Genomic DNA, 20408 nt, shown 5'->3' with positions numbered 1-20408 from the left:
GAGGCTGGTTATGCTTAGGAGGGGGGACCCCACGCATTTTTTTTAATTATTTTACAGTGTTTAATTAAAAAAATAAAAAAAAATAAACCCCAGCACGGATCACACAGATCCGGCCGAGATTGATTGTAAAAAAAGTCGGCAGTGTTTTGCTAATCACTGCCGTAAAAATAGAAAAAAAACCACGAATGACATCGACATCGGAACAAAAGAAAAACCCGAATACGACAGCTTAGTAAATTAGTCGTAATCAATTCAAAAAGTTGCAGTTTTACACTTTCGATGTCATTCGTGATTGAACTTTGACCTGAAACGGGAAAATACGAATCTTAGTAAATTTACCCCATAATGTCTAACAAAAAGGGCAGTAAATCAGTGCAAACTCCTGCATCATGCAGAGCATGCTCCAGGGATTTACCAGAGGGGGAAGTGTTATATGACGGCCGTCTGTGTATTAATGTCATACGCCTCCCAGTCAGTCCGCAGCTCCTGCATTGGAGTACCCGAGCTGTATTCATCAACCTGCTGGGTATTCTGTGGAACGCATAGCTCCCCCTATGGGACCACCGGTGCACTGCACCTCATTTGGTCCCTATGGTTTATCCGCCTTGGGCGGAAAAATTGTCTAACCATCTGCAGTAATGAATCAGTCTTTGGTTAGACAGAAACCTAAACCAGGTCACTGCCATGTCTGTGTCTTTTAAACGGGCTGCTTCCTCCTCGCAATCCAAAAACCTCTCTGATGTCTCATCTGAAGAGTAGGGGGAGCATACGGTCCTGTCAGACACTGAATACTGTGTTACTGATGAGGATTCTCCCTTGCAGATTGATGTCCCTGCCTTAGTGGATGCTAATAAGCATTTCCTTCAAAGAGGAGGATTCCACTACTGTGGCAAAGAAAACTGATAAGTTTAAACTGCAGAAGGTGGTTAAAACTATATTACCCCATTCTGATCATTTTGTGGACATCAGACGGGAACCCTGGTCTAATCCAGGGAAGAAATTCCCTGTGCCAAAACGGGTCTTTCGCTATCCTCTCCCTACAGAGTTGTGTAACAATGGGAAACTCCACCGCTGGTGGATTCTCATGTCACCTGTCTTGTGGTGTCATTCACTCTGCCTGTCACCACTCTCACCTCACTGAAGGAACCGACAAAAGGAATACTCCTTTGCTGGCGCCACACATAGACGTACTATAGCTGCCTCCTGGGCTGCAAATGGTATTGAGGCATCTGTTCAGGCATTAGAAGAAGAGCTGCCCGAGGATATATCTAACAATACCTGTCTCACAATACCACCGCCACCTAATACGTTCAGGAGGCATCCTCTGAGGTGCGTGTATTGGCAGCCAAGGCGTCGACCACGTCTGTCCTGGCTCGCTGCATACTGTGGTTGAGGTCATGGAAAGTGGACCTAAACTCCAAAAGACCTTGGAGGTACTCTCTTCACTGGGGACATTGTTTGGGGAATACCTAAATAGTGTCTGAAATAGCAGCCGCTAAGAGACGGCTTTTCTCCCCACTACTAATCCTTCTGCACAGAAGGCAATAGGTACCACTTTTCATTCCTTTCGGCCTCAAGGGAAAGCAAAAGGTCAGGCATACCCGAGACAATCTCGTGCTCCCAAAACCACAAAACCCAAGGCCAAACAATCCTGAGCAGCCTGTCAGCCTGCTTCAAAACATGACAAGTTTGCTGCATGACGGGGCAGACCTCGCTCTGTGGGATCCCAAGGTGGGAGGACAACTTCTACAGTTCACCCAGATCTGGTTAAAAACTACTTCAGACGCATGGGTACTGGAAGTTGTCTCTCACGGGTACTCTGTCTCGTTCAAGAGACAGGCCCCTCGCCAGTTTTGCACTACGACACTACTTTCGGATACGTGAAAGGTGCAACCCTCTACAAACTGGTGAGATCCCTCCTGAGTACAGGAATGATTGTGCTGGTACCTCAGTCCCAGAGAGGCAGAGGTTAATATTCGACCCTGTTTCTTTCCCGAAACTCAATGGGTCCTTCCGGCCTATACTATATCTCAAATCTCACAGCAAGTTTGTGTGCGTGTCCAGGTTTCGTATGGACACACTGCACTCCATTGTACTGGCTAGGGAACCCGGAGACTATATGGTATCCCTGGATATACAGGATGCATACCTGCATATACCTACTGCCATATCGCATCAGCTGTTTCTGCGGTTTGCTAATGGCAACCTCCATTCCAGTTCCAGGCTACAGATCCTCGGATCTTCATAAGGTCATGCCTGTTATGACGGCTCATCTCCGTCGCTAGGTTGTCGGCATCCTGCCATGTTTAGACGACCTGATGATTCTGGCAAATTCCCATGAAGCCGTCCGTTGTCATCTGCAACTGAAAGTAACCTTTCTGCAAGCCCCTGGGTGGCTTATCAAATGGAAGAAGTCGTTGCTGGTCCCAGCTCAAAGCATGGTGCACATGGGGGGCACTCCTGGATACACACAGTCAGAGACTATTTCTGTCTCCAGAAAAAGTCCTGAAGATTCAGGACAGGATAAGATGCTTCCTTAGTTGTCCCAGACTGTCTATACACTCGGCGAGGCAAGTTCTTGGCCTGATGGTATTGGTCTTCGACATGGTAGAGTACGCTCCATTTTATTCTTGCCCACTACACAGGTTTATCCTTTCCAAGTGGGACGGCCTGCCTCCTTGGATCAGATTTCACATGATCTCTTTGACTCCGGAGGTTCGCCTGTCGCTGACCTGGTGAATCCAGGACCAGCAAGAGCAGGGGCCGTCCCTTCTGGGTCCCCGACTGGGTTCCGCTGACAACGGACGCATAAGGGGATGGGGAGCGGTGTTGGAGCAACACTCTTTTCAAGGTCTTTGGATCAAGGAGTAATCACTCCTTCTAATAAATATTCTGAAGCTGAGGGCAGTGTTCAATGCACTATTTCTCGCCCTACCTCTAGTACAGAACAGGCCTGTTCAAGTACGATCAGACAACGCTACCACTATGGCATACATAAACCATCAGGGCAGCACTCGAGGCCGCATGGCAATGATGGCTGTATCAGAAATCCTTTAATGGGCGGAATGCCATCTGCCAGCCATATCGGCAGTGTTCATTCCGGCTGTCCTGAACTGGGAAATGGAACTTCATCAGTCACCAGGACGTGGACGCCGGAGAGTGGAGTCTTCATCCAGAAGTCTTTCGACTCCTAGTGGACAGGTGGTGTCTACAAGACGTAGACCTCATGGCCTCTCGACACAATCACAAGGTTCCGGTCTTCGGATCAAGGACTAGGGATCCTCAAGAAGCGTTTGTGGACGCACTGTCGGTTCCATGGAACTTTCTGCTGCCCTACGTGTTCCCTCCAGTGTCTCCTGCCCAGGGTACTACGGAAGTTCAATCAAGAAGGAGGAATACTACTTCTAGTCGCTCCAGCGTGGCCTCGCCGGCAATAGTTCTCAGACCTGCAGGGTCTGTCGACGTAGCATCCCCTTATACTTCCTCAGCGCCCGGACCTCGTAAACGGCCCTTGTCTCTACCCAGACCTGGCGTGGCTCTTGAAGCATCACTCCTGAGGTCCAAAGGATTTCCGAGGCAGTTATCTGAGCTATATGAAGGCCCGCAAAACGGCATATGCCCGGATTTAATTCAAGGTCTGGAATTCTTACTTCACCTGGTGTGCTGGTAAGAACTTCCAGAATCTGGCTTTTCTTCAACAAGGCCTTGACTTAGGTCTCCGTCTGGCCTCCCTCAAGGTTCAGATATCTGCCTTGTCAGCATGGTTTCAGAGAAAAATTGCGTCTATACCTAATGTTCCTACTTTCACTAAGGGCGTACTTAGGATTCAGCCTCCCTATGTCCCTCCTGTGGCTTCATGGGATTGACTGTTGTACTGAAAGCCCTGCAAGAGTTTCCAGTTGAGTCGGCGGACCTTAAATGGCTCACAGCCAAGGGATCTGTTCTTGCTGGCTATGACCTCTGCAAGACGGGTGTCGGACTTAGGCGCCTTGTCTTGTCGTCCACCCTATTTGATTTTTCAGAGGGACTGAGCAGTTCTACGAACTCTACCGGGTTATTTGCCTAAGGTGGTGTCATCTTTTCACCATAACCAAGAGATGTGGTTCCAGCCTTTATATGTCCAGACCTGTCTTCCAAAGAGCGTTCTTTGGATGTGGTAAGGGTTTTCTGTATTTATGTGGAGAGGACTGCCTAAATCAGGAGGTCAGATTCCCTTTTTGTCCTGTTTGGTTTCCACAAACGTGGCTGGCCTGCGAATAAGCAAATCTTGACCAGATGGAATAGAATGGTGATTGCACAAGCTTATGCGCAGGCTGGACTCCCAGCTGCTGCTGTTAAAGCCCATTCTACTCGTCCGCAGAACAATGTGCAAGGCGGATATGTGGTTCTCGGTGAACACGTTTATTAGGTTCTATGCCTTTGAGATTTCCGCCTCCTAGGATGCTTCCTTGGACGCCGGGTTCTCATACCCGCTAAGGCGCGTCCCCTCCCTTGAGGAACTGCTTTAGGACATCCCTGCGGAAACCAATGTATCCTGCTGTAGAAAAGGAGATTTATGGTAGACTTACCATTGTTAACTCTCTTTCTATTAGAAAAAATTGTTCCTTGAAAGAAGTCAAGAAAACAAGAAGTAAACCTCTTTGTGGGGGCACTCTTATCAAAATAGTCTAATTTATTTAAAACATAACGTTTATTAATTCAAATAAGAAAAATTGTCATTTGTAGCCTTTCTCAAACAAAAAAGATTTTTGACCTCTAAATATGGGTCACCCTCAGGTGAAAATATAGTGTGATATAAAGTTATATCAGAGAACTTTTTATCTAAATAATTTAATTATAAGATAAAATGAACAAGGTCAGAAAGTAATAATCCGACCATGACGGCATATTAATATTTCTAACTAGACGATCTACCTGTAGTTGGTGGATATCACTTCTATTGGAAGAAATAAATCAAAAACAGTTTTTTTAAACAGAGATTACTCCTAGGTACTTCTAGATAAAAAAGGCGCACATCAAATTAGTTTGTAGCTGATCACTGTCCCTGCTGAGAACAGAATATACCAGAGCAGGCCTTATAGATCAGAGCTTTATTGTGTTGAAATCCTGGTACATAAACAAATGGTCATAAACTTTCTTTTGAGAGCGAGTGTCTTCCTGAGTGGGGCAGAAAAACCATGTACTCCACAATGATAAAAAACAATTTGTTTATGGCCACTGTAACAGGTACAGATAACAATAAATTTTGTCTGAGTAATTATTTCCCCAAAAGAATAAAAGAGAAAAAGAAACAAAAAAAGCCCTATACTCCGCAATAGTTAGAATAATTTGTTATATGAGCACAGTTTACACAGAGGGATGATATGTCCCCTATTATTGTACAATCATTATAATAATATGTAGTTTGAAGACTAGGTACTCCACTGTGCTTGCAGCTATTACTGAGGAGAAAAAAATGTGAAATCTCAACAGAAGGGAAAGAAAAAACTATAGTAGCAACTTCTTATGTGGACTCAGATCTCCACTATACTTGCAACAATTTTGATATTTTTCAAGCAATATGTAACATCAGCAACAAAAACCAAATTACAATGAATTGTCAATCTTCCTGTAAATGAAATCATAACCAGAAAAAGAATTAAATCAGGTTAGCTGAGTCAACTTTTTAGGGCTGTGAGTGTAGCTACAATAAACATGGAGGAGGAAAATAATTAAATTACCAAACAAAGGATATTATTGTGAATAAAAAATCCTCATCTATAGACAGAGTAAAAGCCCGTCCCATATGTCCAGTCAACTTCTGCTGCCTTCCCATGTGTGTGCAAGTACACAGTGAATGGGAGGTGAGAGAGTTGGCCAGACGGTAACGGGCTGAAGAAAGAAGAGTGTTTCTTGCTGTCATCCGCTATAGCGTCCGCAGCCCTGTTGATATTTAATCAGCGCAGGGCTAGGAGGTACCGCCAAGCGGATGATGAGAGCGCACTGAAATACCTAGCGGGGAGAGAGAGTCCCCGAATGCAGCGGTAGCGGCTGACGTCTCCGTTAGTGCCGTGGTCCGGGCCCCTGTCACGTGTCTCGGGATTCCGGAAATAACGTCATGTGACGCTCAATGACTGTTACTGAACGTACGTTTCACCCTGAAAACGGGCTTGTTCACCATCTGTCATCTGAAGTGTGTGATGATGCGTGGGTTCCCCCCGATAGAAAATATGGGCGGTATACCCTTTCCCGCCAGAAGTTAGGGCGCGTTGGGAAACACCCCTTAGGGTGGATAAGGCGCTCACACGCTTATCAGAACAAGTGGCGGTACCGTCTATAGATAGGGCCGTCCTCAAGGAGCCAGCTGACAGGAGGCTGGAAAATATCATAAAAAGTATATACACACATACTGGTGTTATACTGCGACCAGCGATCGCCTCAGCCTGGATGTGCAGAGCTGGGGTGGCTTGGTCGGATTCCCTGACTAAAAATATTGATACCCTTGACAGGGACAGTATTTTATTGACTATAGAGCATTTAAAGGATGCATTTCTATATATGCGAGATGCACAGAGGGATATTTGCACTCTGGCATCAAGAGTAAGTGCGATGTCCATATCTGCCAGAAGATGTTTATGGACACGACAGTGGTCAGGTGATGCAGATTCCAAACGGCACAAAGGTGTATTGCCGTATAAAGGAAGAGGAGTTATTTGGGGTCGGTCCATCGGACCTGGTGGCCACGGCAACTGCTGGAAAATCCACCGTTTTTTTACCCTAAGTCACATCTCTGCAGAAAAAGACACCGTCTTTTCAGCTTCAGTCCTTTCGTCCCTATAAGAGTCATATCTGCCCAGGGATAGAGGAAAGGGAAGAAGACTGCAGCAGGCAGCCCATTCCCAGGAACAGAAGCGTTCCACCGCTTCTGACAAGCTCTCAGCATGACGCTGAGACCGTACAGGACCCCTGGATCCTACAAGTAGTATCCCAGGGGTACAGATTGGAATGTCGAGACGTTTCCCCTGCGCAGGCTCCTGAAGTCTGCTTTACCAAGGTCTCCCTCCGACAAGGAGGCAGTATGGGAAACAATTCACGAGCTGTATTCCCAGCAGGTGATAATTAAATTACCCCTCCTACAACAAGAAAAGGGGTATTATTCCACACTATATTGTGGTACTGAAGCCAGAAGGCTAGGTGAGACCTATTCTAAATCTAAAAAAAAAATTTGAACACTTACAAAGGTTCAAATCAAGATGGAGTCACTCAGAGCAGTGATAACGAACCGGGAAGAAGGGGACTATATGGTGTCCCGAGACATCAGGGATGCTTACCTCCATGTCCCAAATTTGCCCTTATCACTAAGGGTACCTCAGGTTCGTGGTACAGAACTGTCACTATCAGTTTCAGACGCTGCCGTTTGGATTGTCCACGGCACCCCGGGTCTTTACCAAGGTAATGGCCGAAATGATGGTTCTTCTTCGAAGAAAAGGCGTCTTAATTATCCCTTACTTGGACGATCTCCTGATAAGGGCAAAGTCCAGGGAACAGTTGGAGGTCGGAGTAGCACTATCTCGGATACTGTTACAACAGCAGGGGTGGATTCTAAATATTCCAAAATCGCAGCTGATCCCGACAACAAGTCTCCTGTGCTTAGGGATGATTCTGGACACAGTCCAGAAAAAGGTGTTTCTCCCGGAAGAGAAAGCCAGGGAGTTATCCGAGCTAGTCAGGAACCTCCTAAAATCAGTGCATCATTGCACAAGGGCCATGGTAAAAAAATGGTGACTTCCTTCGAAGCAATTCCAGTCGGCAGATTTCATGCAAGAACTTTTCAGTGGGATCTGCTGGACAAATGGTCCGGATCGCATCTTCAGATGCATCAGCGGATAACCCTATATCCAAGGACAAGGGTGTCTCTCCTGTGGTGGTTACAGAGTGCTCATCTTCTAGAGGGCCGCAGATTCGGCATTCAGTTTTGGATGTTGGTGACCACGGAGGCCAGCCCGAGAGGCTGGGGAGCAGTCACACAAGGAAAAAATTTCCAGGGAGTGTGATCAAGTCTGGAGACTTTTCTCCACATAAATATAGCTAAGGGTAAATTTATAATGCTCTAAGCTTAGCAAGACCTCTGCTTCAAGGTCAGCCGGTATTGATCCAGTGGGATAAAACATCACAGCAGTCGCCCACGTAAATAGACAGGGCGGCACAAGAAGCAGGAGGGCAGTGGCAAAAACTGCAAGGACTTTTCGCTGGGCGGAAAATCATGTGATAGCACTGTCAGCAGTGTTTCATTCCGGGAATGGAAACTGGGAAGCAGACTTCCTCAGTAGGCACGACCTCCACCCGGCAGAGTGGGAACTTCATGGGGAAGTTTTCCACATGATTGTAAACCGTTGGGAATTACCAAAGGTGGACATGATGGCGTCCCGTCTGAACAAAAAACGGGACAGGTATTGCGCCAGGTTAAGAGACCCTCAGGCAATAGCTGTGGACGTTCTGGTAACACCGTGGGTGTACCAGTCGGTGTATGTGTTCCATCCTCTGCTTTTCATACCTAAGGTACTGAGAATTATAAGACGTAGAGGAGTAAGAACTATACTCATGGCTCCGGATTGGCCAAGAAGGACTTGGTACCCGGAACTTCAAGAGATGCTCACAGAGGACTTATGGCCTCTGCCGCTAAGAAGGGACTTGTTTCAGCAAGTACCATGTCTGTTCCAAGACTTACCGCAGCTGCGTTTGACGGCATGGCGGTGGAACGCCGGATCCTAAGGGAAAAGGCATTCAGGAAGAGGTCATTCCTACCCTGGTCAAAGCCAGAAAGGAGGTGACCGCACAACATTATCACCACATGTGGCGAAAATATGTTGCGTGGTGTGAGGCCAGGAAGGCCCCACGAAGAAATTTCAACTCGGTCGATTCCTGCATTTCCTGCAAACAGGAGTGTCTATGGGCCTCAAATTGGGGTCCATTAAGGTTCAAATTTCGGCCCTGTCGATTTTTCTTCCAGAAAGAATTGGCTTCAGTTCCTGAAGTCCAGAAGTTTGTCAAGGGAGTATTGCATATACAACCCCCTTTTGTGCCTCCAGTGGCACTGTGGGATCTCAACGTAGTTCTGGGATTCCTCAAAACACATTGGTTTAAAACCAGTCAAATCTGTGGATTTGAAGCATCTCACATGAAAAGTGAACATGCTCTTGGACCTGGCCTGGACCAGGCGAGTGTCAAATTGGTGGTTTTTTTCTCAAAAAAGCCCATATCTGTTTGTCCATTCGGACAGGGCAGAGCTGCGGACTCGTCCCCAGTTCTCTCCCTAAGGTGGTGTCAGTGTTTCACCTGAACCAGCTTATTGTGGTGTCTTGCGCCTACTAGGGACTTGGAGGACTCCAAGTTGCTAGATGTGGTCAGGGCCCTGAAAATATAGGTTCCAGGACGGCTGGAGTCAGGAAAACTGACTTGCTGTTATCCTGTATGCACCCAACAAACTGGGTGCTCTTGCTTCTAAGCAGACTTTTGCTAGTTGGATGTGTAATACAATTCAGCTTGCACATTCTGTGGCAGGCCTGCCACAGCCAAAATATGTAAATGCCCATTCCACAAGGAAGGTGGGCTCATCTTGGGCGGCTGCCCGAGGGGTCTCGGCTTTACAACTTTGCCGAGCGGCTATTTAGTCAGGGGCAAACACGTTTGTAAAATCCTACAAATTTGATAACCTGGCTAAGGAGGACCTGGAGTTCTCTCATTCGGTGCTGCAGAGTCATCCGCACTCTCCCGCCCGTTTGGGAGCTTTGGTATAATCCCCATGGTCCTTTCAGGAACCCCAGCATCCACTAGGACGATAGAGAAAATAAGAATTTACTTACCGATAATTCTATTTCTCGGAGTCCGTAGTGGATGCTGGGCGCCCATCCCAAGTGCGGATTATCTGCAATACTTGTACATAGTTACAAAAATCGGGTTATTATTGTTGTGAGCCATCTTTCAGAGGCTCCGCTGTTATCATACTGTTAACTGGGTTCAGATCACAGGTTGTACAGTGTGATTGGTGTGGCTGGTATGAGTCTTACCCGGGATTCATAAATCCTTCCTTATTGTGTACGCTCGTCCGGGCACAGTATCCTAACTGAGGCTTGGAGGAGGGTCATAGGGGGAGGAGCCAGTGCACACCACCTGATCCTAAAGCTTTACTTTTTGTGCCCTGTCTCCTGCGGAGCCGCTATTCCCCATGGTCCTTTCAGGAACCCCAGCATCCACTACGGACTCCGAGAAATAGAATTATCGGTAAGTAAATTCTTATTTTTTACCTCGGGGTGCACCACCAGCAGGATGATTTGTTTCTGGAAATATTTTCCCTAATTATCTTCCAGATTGCTGGTTTACAATATTTATCATCATTTTCTGATAGGTTGTGCAGGAACATTCCCTCTTCTCTGTCTTAACTCTCTTTCTGCAAGGTTCATTGGGTTCCACAGGGCGCCCACCCTGACGCACCTTGCTTCTATGGGTTTGTATGGCATTGGCCGCTGGTACCTTCTCCTGTCGTGATAATGTGGTTCTATGTGACTAACATCTGCCTTCTCTCTTGCCTGCTCCTGCATTTGACTGGTTAACGAAACTGAGCTCCAGTGCCTGGAGGCGGGATTTATAGAGGATGCCCCAGTGCATCCTGGGACAGCCTAAAGCTTTAGCCTGTTGGTGCCTCTGGATCAAGATCCACTCTATACCCCAATGTTTTCCTGTGGAACCAATGTACCTCGCAGAAAGAGCGTCAACAATGGTAAGTCTACCATAACTCTCTTTTTCTTTTCTTTTTTTCTTTTTTTTTTATGTACAATTTTAGGAGCTAGTTAATAGTATTATTAACATTCATTTATAAGGCGGCACAGATTTCCACAGTGCCATGCAGAGCAAAGGCTAGTAACCGCCTTTGAGACCCGGAGTAGGCAAGGAAGCTACTGCAATGAAGCTGTTGCATGCCGCCATCACGCTTTCAACAAGGGTTACTCCCAGAGGTCCCCATTCACCATTGGCATAGGTGGTGACCAGTGGCCCTACTCTGCCACAACTATAGATCAGTTGGCGTAGTGCTGGATCATGGACAGGGAGGAGCAGAAAGGTATTACCGCCTCTTTCTCTTACGTCCTAGAGGATTCTGGGGTCCATATTAGTACCATGGGGTATAGACAGGTCCACCAGGAGCCATTGGCACTTTAAGAGTTTAATAGTGTGTGCTGGCTCCTCCCTCTATGCCCCTTCTACCACACTCAGTTTAGCAAATGTGCCCGGAGGAGCCGGTCACAGCTAGGGGAGCTCTACAGAGCTTCGCTAGTACATTTTTTTTTAGAGTTTATTATTTTACAGGGAGACTGCTGGCAACAGCCTCCCTGCATCGAGGGACTGAGGGGGGGAGCAGTGTCCGCCCTGCGGGGTCTTGAGCCACTGCCTCCGCTGACTGGACATTGAGCTCCAGAGGGGACAGATCGCGCCCCGCCACAGGGGAACGCTCACCCCGGCAGCCAGCCGCCACCCTCTCATAGTGCTGAAGCGTGGCGAGTTAGTTACTGTCTCCCCTTACAAGCCAGGGGTCAGTGTGAAGAGGGCGGCTTAAGGGGGAGAGCGCTGTATTAACCGCGCTCCTGGACGGCTCAGCTGTACTGCGGTGCGGCGCTGTGAGGGGCGCCCTGAGCCAGCACAGAACCCTGCACTGACCATTTCCAGCCTGTCGGGGTCCGCGGATCTCAGCAAGCACAAATTTCCTCAGGAAAGTATAATCTTCAAGAGCGGGAAGACAGTGCTGTCGAAGGGGCGGAGCTTCTCCTCAGAGCGGACCCAGCGCCATTTTTCCTGCCTGCAATCACTGCCAGTGGATGTCCAGGTCCCTCCAGAGCAACTCCAGCTATCTGTACGGTACCAGGGGGGCTGTAGAAGGGAGGGGAGGCTGTATTTAGTCTGTGTCACGATTAAGGGACACAGTCAGCGCTGGTTAGGGTCTCCCTATACCTCTTATAGCGCTGTGTGTGGGTTGGCTCCAATCTCTGTGTCTCTCTGCCATTCTTGGGGGGGAAACTCTGTCTAAGTAAATACCCTGTTTGTTTGTGGGGTGTTTGGTGTGTGTGATAACATGTCTAGGGACACTGTTTCATATTCTGCAGAGGATTTGTCTTTCCAGGAAGACTCCATACCATGTAATCAGGATTGCACTGTTGTAGCGCAGATCCCGGCTAGAGAGCCAGAATGGTTAATCTCTCTGAGGGGGACTGTTTCTCAGATTTCTGATAGCGTTGCTAGGACTGAGCATGCCACTCAGGTCCTACAATCCTCTATGGTTGTATCGTCTGATACTGCTTCCTCGAAGTCCCCTGCGGTACATTCTCAGAAATGTGCACTTGCAATGCTTATGCAGGATGACACGGATGCCGACTCTGACACTGCAGACGGTGACGAGGATGTGTTGAGGGGGACAGCATCACTTGCTAAGGGGGTGCAGTTGATGATTGAAGCTGTAAGGGATGTTTTACATATTTCTGACACAGCTCCTGAGCAGGTTGAGGAGGCCTTTTTTACAGATAATAAGAAGCCCCCCTCACCTTCCCGGCATCCAAAGAATTAAACGCTATCTTTGAAAAAGCCGGGGAAACTCCGGAAAAGAAATTTCAGATCCCTAAGAGGGTCTTGGTTGCTTTTCCCTTCCGAGAGGAAGATAGAAAGAAATGGGAATCCCCGCAGATAGTCGACGCCTCTGTCTCCAGGCTGTCTAAACAGGTGGTGTTGCCAGTCCCGGGATCTACCGTGTTGAAGGACCCGGCAGATCGCAAGGTGGATGCTATGCTAAAATCCATTTACACGGCTTCCGGGGCTGTATTACGGCCTACTATAGCCTGTGCTTGGATTGCAAAAGCTATTGCTAGGTGGTCAATCACTCTACAGGAGGAGTCGGCTTCGCTGGATAGAGGGGACATTGATTTATTTTTACGCCGTATTCAGGATTCTGCAGGGTTCCTGGTAGATTCCATGAAGGACCTGGGTTCCATGGCTGCGGGGATCTCCTCCATGTCCGTCTCGGCTCGCAGGGGTCTCTGGCTGCGCCAATGGTCTGTGGACGCAGAATCCAGGAAGAGTGTGGAGGGCCTACCCTATACAGGTCAGGCTCTCTTTGGGGAGGCGCTGGATGCGTGGATTGCCACGGCTACCGCGGGTAAGTCTCCTTTTCTCCCCTCAGCTGCACCGGCTACGAAGAAGCCTTTTACACCAGCCACGTCGCAGTCCTTTCGGCCCGCGAGGTCTAGAAAAAACAAGACTTCGAACACCACCTTCAGAGGTGGTCGTGCCAAAGGAAAGAAACCTGCTCCCGCAGGTTCCCAAACCCAGAAGCCTGCTTCTGATACCCCTCCGCATGATGATAAGTCCTCCGCATGATGGTGGACAGCTAGGCCTGGAGGAAGGTCAGGTGGGGGCAAGACTCCGGTAGTTCAGCCACGTCTGGGTGTCGTCTGGCCTGGACCCCTGGGTCCTAGATATAGTGTCCAGGGGGTACAGACTGGAGTTCCAAGATTCCCCACCTCACCGTTTCTTCAAGTCAGGCTTGCCAGCTCTGCAGAACTATTCTTCTGGAGGCCATCAGAAAATCGGTGGTGTCAGATGTCATTGTTCCAGTTTCACCTCAGCAGTGGAACAAGGGTTATTATTCGAACCTTTTTGTGGTACCAAAACCGGATGGTTCGGTACGGTCTATTCTAAACTTAAAGTCTTTGAACCCTTATCTCAGGGAGTTCAAATTCAAGATGGAATCTCTGATAGCTGTCCTCTCAGGACTGACGGAGGGGGAGTTCCTGGTGTCGCTGGACATCAAGGATGCTTACCTCCACATTCCCATTTGGTCGCCGCATCAAGCATATCTCAGGTTTGCACTGTTGGACGATCACTATCAGTTCCAGGCGCTGCCGTTTGGCCTCTCCACAGCACCAAGGGTCTTCACCAAGGTGATGGCGGAGATGATGGTTCTCCTACGCAAACACGGGGTGAACATAATTCCATATCTGGACGATCTCCTGATCAAGGCATCGTCCAGGGAGAGGTTGTTGCGATCCATCGCACTCACGACACAGCTGCTCAGGAAGAACGGTTGGATCCTGAACCTTCCAAAGTCTCATCTGGAGCCGACAAGGAGGCTGTCTTTCCTGGGAATGATCCTCGACACGGAAGTGCAGAGGGTTTTTCTCCCGGTGGAGAAAGCATTGGTGATTCAAACAGTGGTCCGGGATGTCTTAAAGTCTACCCGGGTATCGGTTCATCAATGCATCCGCCTTCTGGGGAAGATGGTTGCCGCCTACGAGGGTCTGCAGTACGGCAGGTTTCATGCTCAACCTTTTCAGCTGGACCTATTGGACCAGTGGTCGGGCTCTCACCTACACATGCACAAGAGGATACGCCTGTCTCCGAAAGCCAGGATTTCACTCCTCTGGTGGCTACAACTTCCGCACCTTCTGGAAGGCCGAAGGTTCGGAATTCAGGGCTGGATCCTTTTATCCACAGATGCAAGTCTAAGAGGTTGGGGAGCAGTCGCTCTGGGGGAAACCTTTCAGGAAAGGTGGTCGAATCAAGAATCCCTTCTCCCAATAAACATCCTGGAGCTAAGGGCCGTGTACAACACCCTCCTGCAAGCAGCACACCTTCTACAGGATCGGGCTGTTCATGTGCAGTCGGACAACGTGACCACTGTAGCCTACATAAACCGAAGACTTCCTTAGCAGACACGCTCTCCATCCAGGGGAGTGGGGCCTCCATCCGGAGGTGTTCGAGGAGGTACCCAGTTGGTGGGGGGTTCCTCACATAGACATGATGGCCTCCCACCTCAACAAGAAGCTGGGGAGGTACTGTTCCCGGTCAAGAGACCCTCAGGCAGTGGCGGTGGATGCACTGGTAACTCCGTGGGTGTTACCATCAGTGTATGTGTTCCCTCCATTTCCTCTGATTCCAAAGGTTCTTCAGCTGGTAAGAAGAACAATCCTCATTGCTCCGGACTGGCCAAGGAGGGCTTGGTATGCGGATCTACTGGATCTTCTGCTGGAAGAGCCAAAGCCCTTACCTCTTCGGGAGGATCTGCTACTGCAGGGGCCGTTCGCCTATCAAGACTTACCACGGCCACGTTTAATGGCATGGCAGTTGAGCGCCAGATCTTAGCTCGGAAAGGTATCCCGAGTGAAGTAATTCCTACCCTGATTCAGGCTAGGAAGGGGGTAACGGCTAAACATTACCACCGTATTTGGAAGAAATATGTTTCTTGGTGTGAATCAAGAAAATTTCCTGCGGTGGAGTTTCAACTTGGACGTTTTCTCCTTTTCCTGCAGGTGGGAGTGGATATGGGCCTGAGATTAGGATCCATCAAGGTCAATATCTCTGCTTTGTCCATCTTTTTTCAAAAAGAATTGGCTGTCCTCCCTGAGGTTCAGACCTTTTTGAAAGGGGTTCTGCACAACCAAACTCCCTTTGTGGCGCCAACGGCACCCTGGGATCTAGATGTGGTGTTGCAGTTCCTACAATCAGCTTGGTTTGAGCCTCTACTGGAGGCTAACATCAAGTTTCTCACGTGGAAGGTGGTCACTTTGTTGGCCTTGGCTTCTGCCTGCCGCGTGTCGGAATTGGGGGCTTTATCGTGTAAAAGCCCTTATCTGATCTTCCATGAAGACAGGGCGGAACTTAGGACTCGTCCACTGTTCCTGCCTAAGGTTGTATCGGCTTTCCATATCAACCAACCTATTGTGGTGCCAGTGGCTACTGCCTCCTCAATTGCTTCAAAGGCTTTGGATGTTGTCAGGGCTTTGAAGATCTATGTGAAGAGGACAGCTCGTCATAGAAAGACTGACTCTCTCTTTGTCCTCTACGATTCCAAGACAATTGGGTGTCCTGCTTCTAAGCAGTCGATTTCGCGCTGGATCAGGTTCACTATCCAGCATTCGTACTCTACGGCAGGATTGCCGTATCCGAAATCGGTTAAGGCCCACTCTACTCGCAAAGTGGGTTCTTCCTGGGCGGCTGCCCGTGGTGTCTCGGCTTTACAGCTTTGCCGAGCTGCTACTTGGTCTGGTTTGAACACGTTTGCTAAGTTTTACCAGTTCGATACTTTGGCCTCTGAGGACCTCAAGTTTGGTCAAGCAGTGTTGCAGGAGCCTCCGCGCTCTCCCTCCCGTACTGGGATCTTTGGTACATCCCCATGGTAACTAATATGGACCCCAGCATCCTCTAGGACGTAAGAGAAAATAGGATTTTAATTACCTACCAGTAAATCCTTTTCTCGTAGTCCGTAGAGGATGCTGGGCGCCTGCCCAGCGCTTCATTTTCCTGCATTGGTTTTATAGTTCAGTACCGCCTGGTTCCTAGGTAAGTTCTGCGTTATTTAGTACTGTTTCAGCTGTTGCTGAGTTTTCCGGCATGTTAGCCGGATTTGTATGTTGTGTGAGCTGGTATGAAACTCGCCACTATCTGTGTAATTCATCTCCTCAGGCACAGTTTCTAGACTGAGTCTGGTAGGAGGGGCATAGAGGGAGGAGCCAGCCCACACTATTAAACTCTTAGAGTGCCAATGGCTCCTGGTGGACCCGTCTATACCCCATGGTACTAATATTGACCCCAGCATCCTCTACAGACTATGAGAAAAGGATTTACCGGTAGGTAATTAAAATCCTATTTTCCCAATGCCAGGAAAGGGTATTGTATACTTTATCTGCCGTTGTTCACCTATTTTCCAAACATGATTTATAAAGGGAATAATTCTATGTCTAGGCCAGGAAGAGGGCTTCATCTGTCGCTTTTTAAAAGCTTTCTTGGCTTTTTTTTGCATTGTGAGCAGCTTTGTGATGTGGGCAGTAATCTGCTGCATACTCTTGCATGGGTTGCTTCTAGTTTGCCAAGAGATGGCACAAATATTGCCAACAGATGGCACACATACAAGAGTCCCATATTTGGATTAACAACTGCAAAAAATCCAATTTGATCTCTACTCAGAGGCTGGTCTTTCAGGGTCTGTGGTTTGAAACAGCAGAGGATGATTTTGCCAGAACAAAAGATGTCCTCCTACATAATCTTGTATAATGTTGTCTAATTCAGACATGCATCCTAATACGTTTCTGCATTGGAGTCCTTGGAAAGAAGATCTTGATATTTGAAGAATGGCTCATTCTGTCAAGAACAAATTGTTTGCTGCTCTAGTGGCTGAGACAACAGCCTCAACAGGAATGTTGGAATTGGACAGGTGTGACGACATATTCTGGCCTCCAGGGCTGTCTGGTAGTTGCTGTCCTTTGGGTCGGATCCGGGATTTTGGTTTAAAAGGGGTGTACGTTTATCAAGTACTTTGCTGCAAATACTTTGTGGTGCCTTTATTAAATAAACTTAATAATAAAATACTCTTTCCACTTCTAGAATCCAATTTAAATATCCTACTGAAAAAAAGGCTTCTTGGTGTACGTTAGTGTAGAATAGGTACCTCTTATTCAGCATGTACAGAAAAAGCTAAAAGCTAACCATGAAATTCCCAATTAAAGGCAAATGACCTCGCGTTTTGGTGTTTGTGCTGTCAGCAGTTTTTTTGGTTTGTTTGTTTTTTTCATGTTTATTTTCCCGTAAATTACCTTTTTTTATGTTTTCATCCTAATAGACCAAATAAATGTAATGCCGAAAATTACATGTTGGAAAGGTAATTTAGTACTTCTTCATCTTGCAGTAGAGTCGGGGTCATGTCTAGCTGTCCTGGACAGAGATCAGGTAAGAGCAGTGAGTGCATAAATAGATGGAGCCGGGGGAAAATCACACCGTGTTGTATACCAACATTTGTCTCAGTGCATTTTGGTCTATTATAAGGAAATCCCCATGGTATTATTCTGCATTCTTGCTGCTTGTGGTTTTCAGTAGAGTGAGCTGAACCAATGCAGTACATTCTCTCTCTCTCTCTCTCTCGCACACGCACACACGCACGCACGCACGCACGCACGCACGCACGCACGCACACACACACACACACACACACACACACACACACACACACACACACCAGAGACATAGGGAGGGTGAACCAGATCAGAGGTACTAAAACTACCTAGCATCAGCTAAGACCCCAGAATCTCCTCCTCTAACAATCCCATAGAAGAAGAAAACCACAACTAACAGTATCAATCTTAAAGGGTAAACAACTCCGACACATTAGGGGCAATACACAGAGAATGTGTTTTTAATATATTTCATGTTTATTTCAATTTAAAACTTTCAGTCCTATGTATCTGAGTGTACTTTGTATGTTTTAATATGTTTAGTCAGTTTACATATATTCAGATGTAATAGGAATAATAAGTAGTGAAAATTTGGTTTTATTGAAAGATACATAATGAATCATTTCTAACCCCAATAACTTGTTAATGTTAGAAATCATTAAAACATGGTTGATCCTGGTTTCATACATAGTTAATACATAGCAATGTTTCATAGTATTATAATAAGCAGGATTTAATATTTTTTTTTCCATTAATTTTTTCCCCACTAGCATCCATAAGGGATATTGGGGAATCTAGTACGATGGGGTATAGATGGGGTCCAGAGGAGCCGGTGCACTTTAAATTCTCTTCACTGGGTGTGCTGGCTCCTCCCCTCTATGCCCCCTCCCACAGATAGTTTAGAAAAAAGTACCCTTAGGAGAGGATGCACATCTCTGAGCTCCAGAGAGTTTTCTTCAATTTCTTTTTTATGTTTGTTATTTTCGGTATGCTTTTTGGGCAACAGCATACCTGCACCATGGGAGTTAGGGGGGGGGGGGGGGGGGGTCACTGGCTTACGAGGTGCAGAGCCGCTGATTCTGTTTCATGTGAACAATGCCGTCCAGAGCACCACTGGCTTAGAGTCTCTTAAAACTATGATGTCAGATGTCATCCCAGCTCACTGCTAATGTTCAGAAAACTCAGCTACTACAACAGGCTTTTGCAGATTTAGCTGCAGATGTTGCTCAGCCCCCCTCCACTTCTTGCAGGACCACAAAACCGTGGTTTGCCTGCTCTGCTATCTGACACAGATGAGGATATACAGGAGTATGGGGAGGACTTGGGCCCCGTTAGTGGGGATACCGATTCTGCTCAGGGTATTGAACCCCTGATTCTGGCTATACGGGACGTGTTAACGCTCCCTCTAGGGGGCACTGCATCACAGCAGTCATTTCTCTTTACACAAAACAAGCTTAATGTCAATTTCCCTGATTCTGCAGAGTTAGATGATGTGTTCAAGTTGGCCTGGAAAAATCCAGATAATAATTTCCAAGTGTCAAAAAAGTTTTTGCGCACTTTCCCATTTGCTCCTGAAGACAGGCAATTTTGTGAGGAACCCCCAGGGGTTGATGTATAAGTCTCTCGACTGTCCAAAAAGGCGGTGCTGACTGCCCCGGGCTCCTTTACCATAAAGGATCCTGGGGATAGGAAAATAGAAGCTACACTATTTACATGGCAGCAGGTATATCGCAAAGACCGGTCATTGCGGGTTGTTGGGATGACCCATGCCATTCATTCATGGGCCATTCACATTCAGGAGGGCCTCCCCGGGGCTACGCCCCTGGTCACTATGGTGACCCTCCTAAAGCACATTCAGGACACTACACGCGTCCTCTGTGATTCCCTCAAGGAGATGGGGAACATTAATGCTAGGACCTCTGCCATGGCAGTGTCTGCGCGCAGGGCCTTGTGGTTGCGTCAGTGGATAGCGATCGCGGAATCTAAACAGTGTGGGATCCCTCCACTTTTCATGGGGATAGCTCTTTGGGGTTGAATTGGATACCTGGATTTCCAAAGTTACGGCTGGGAAATCCACGTTTCTCCCCTCTGGGGCCCTGCCAGTGAGACGTTCCTACCCAGTGCCATCTGTACATTCCTTTCGGTCTCACAGATTTCGATCGAAGGCCAGAGGTGCCTCCAATGCGACTAGAGGCAACAGAGGTAAGTCAAGAAAGCCTGCAAGCACCAGCTCTCTGGAACAGACCACCAGTTCTGCTTCCACTAAGGCCTCAGCATTACTGTGCCCACCCACCTCGAGGGGGGTGCTCGACTGCGTCACTTCAGCCACATCTGGGAGGCTTCCTGCCAGGATACCTACAGTATGTCAGTGATCTCGCTTCTCAAGGCTACAAGCTGGAGTTCGACAGTGCTCCTCCCCAGTGATTTTTCAAATCAAGCTTACCAGCTTTGGAAGACATGCAGGTTACGTTGCAACAGGCCAGTCCCACGTTGGTCCAGTCCCACGTCATTGTTCCAGTACCAATACCACAACGAGGCAAGGGTTATACCTGTTTGTTTTATCGAAACCGGACAGTTCGGTAAGACCCATTTTGAATCTAAAATCCTTGAATCCCTACACGAAGGTGTTCACGTTCAAAATGGAATCTTTTGTGAGTAGTGATTGCG

General features: G+C 47.7%; 1 protein-coding gene across 1 annotated transcript in view; it reads left to right on the top strand.

Moving 5' to 3' along the window:
* LOC134957551 (vitamin D3 hydroxylase-associated protein-like) overlaps positions 1–20408 on the top strand; it is a 119721-nt gene that overhangs the window by 45185 nt on the left and 54128 nt on the right. The window contains exon 6 of the mRNA XM_063939533.1: positions 17699–17739. Within this exon, the coding sequence (XP_063795603.1) occupies positions 17699–17739 (41 nt within the window). The remainder of the gene's footprint in view (positions 1–17698; positions 17740–20408) is intronic.

Source organism: Pseudophryne corroboree, chromosome 9 (assembly GCF_028390025.1).
Source record: "Pseudophryne corroboree isolate aPseCor3 chromosome 9, aPseCor3.hap2, whole genome shotgun sequence".
In the NCBI taxonomy this organism is placed as follows: domain Eukaryota; kingdom Metazoa; phylum Chordata; class Amphibia; order Anura; family Myobatrachidae; genus Pseudophryne; species Pseudophryne corroboree.
The sequence above is the reverse complement of the archived record's forward strand: the minus strand, read 5'-3'. Positions and strand labels throughout refer to the sequence as shown.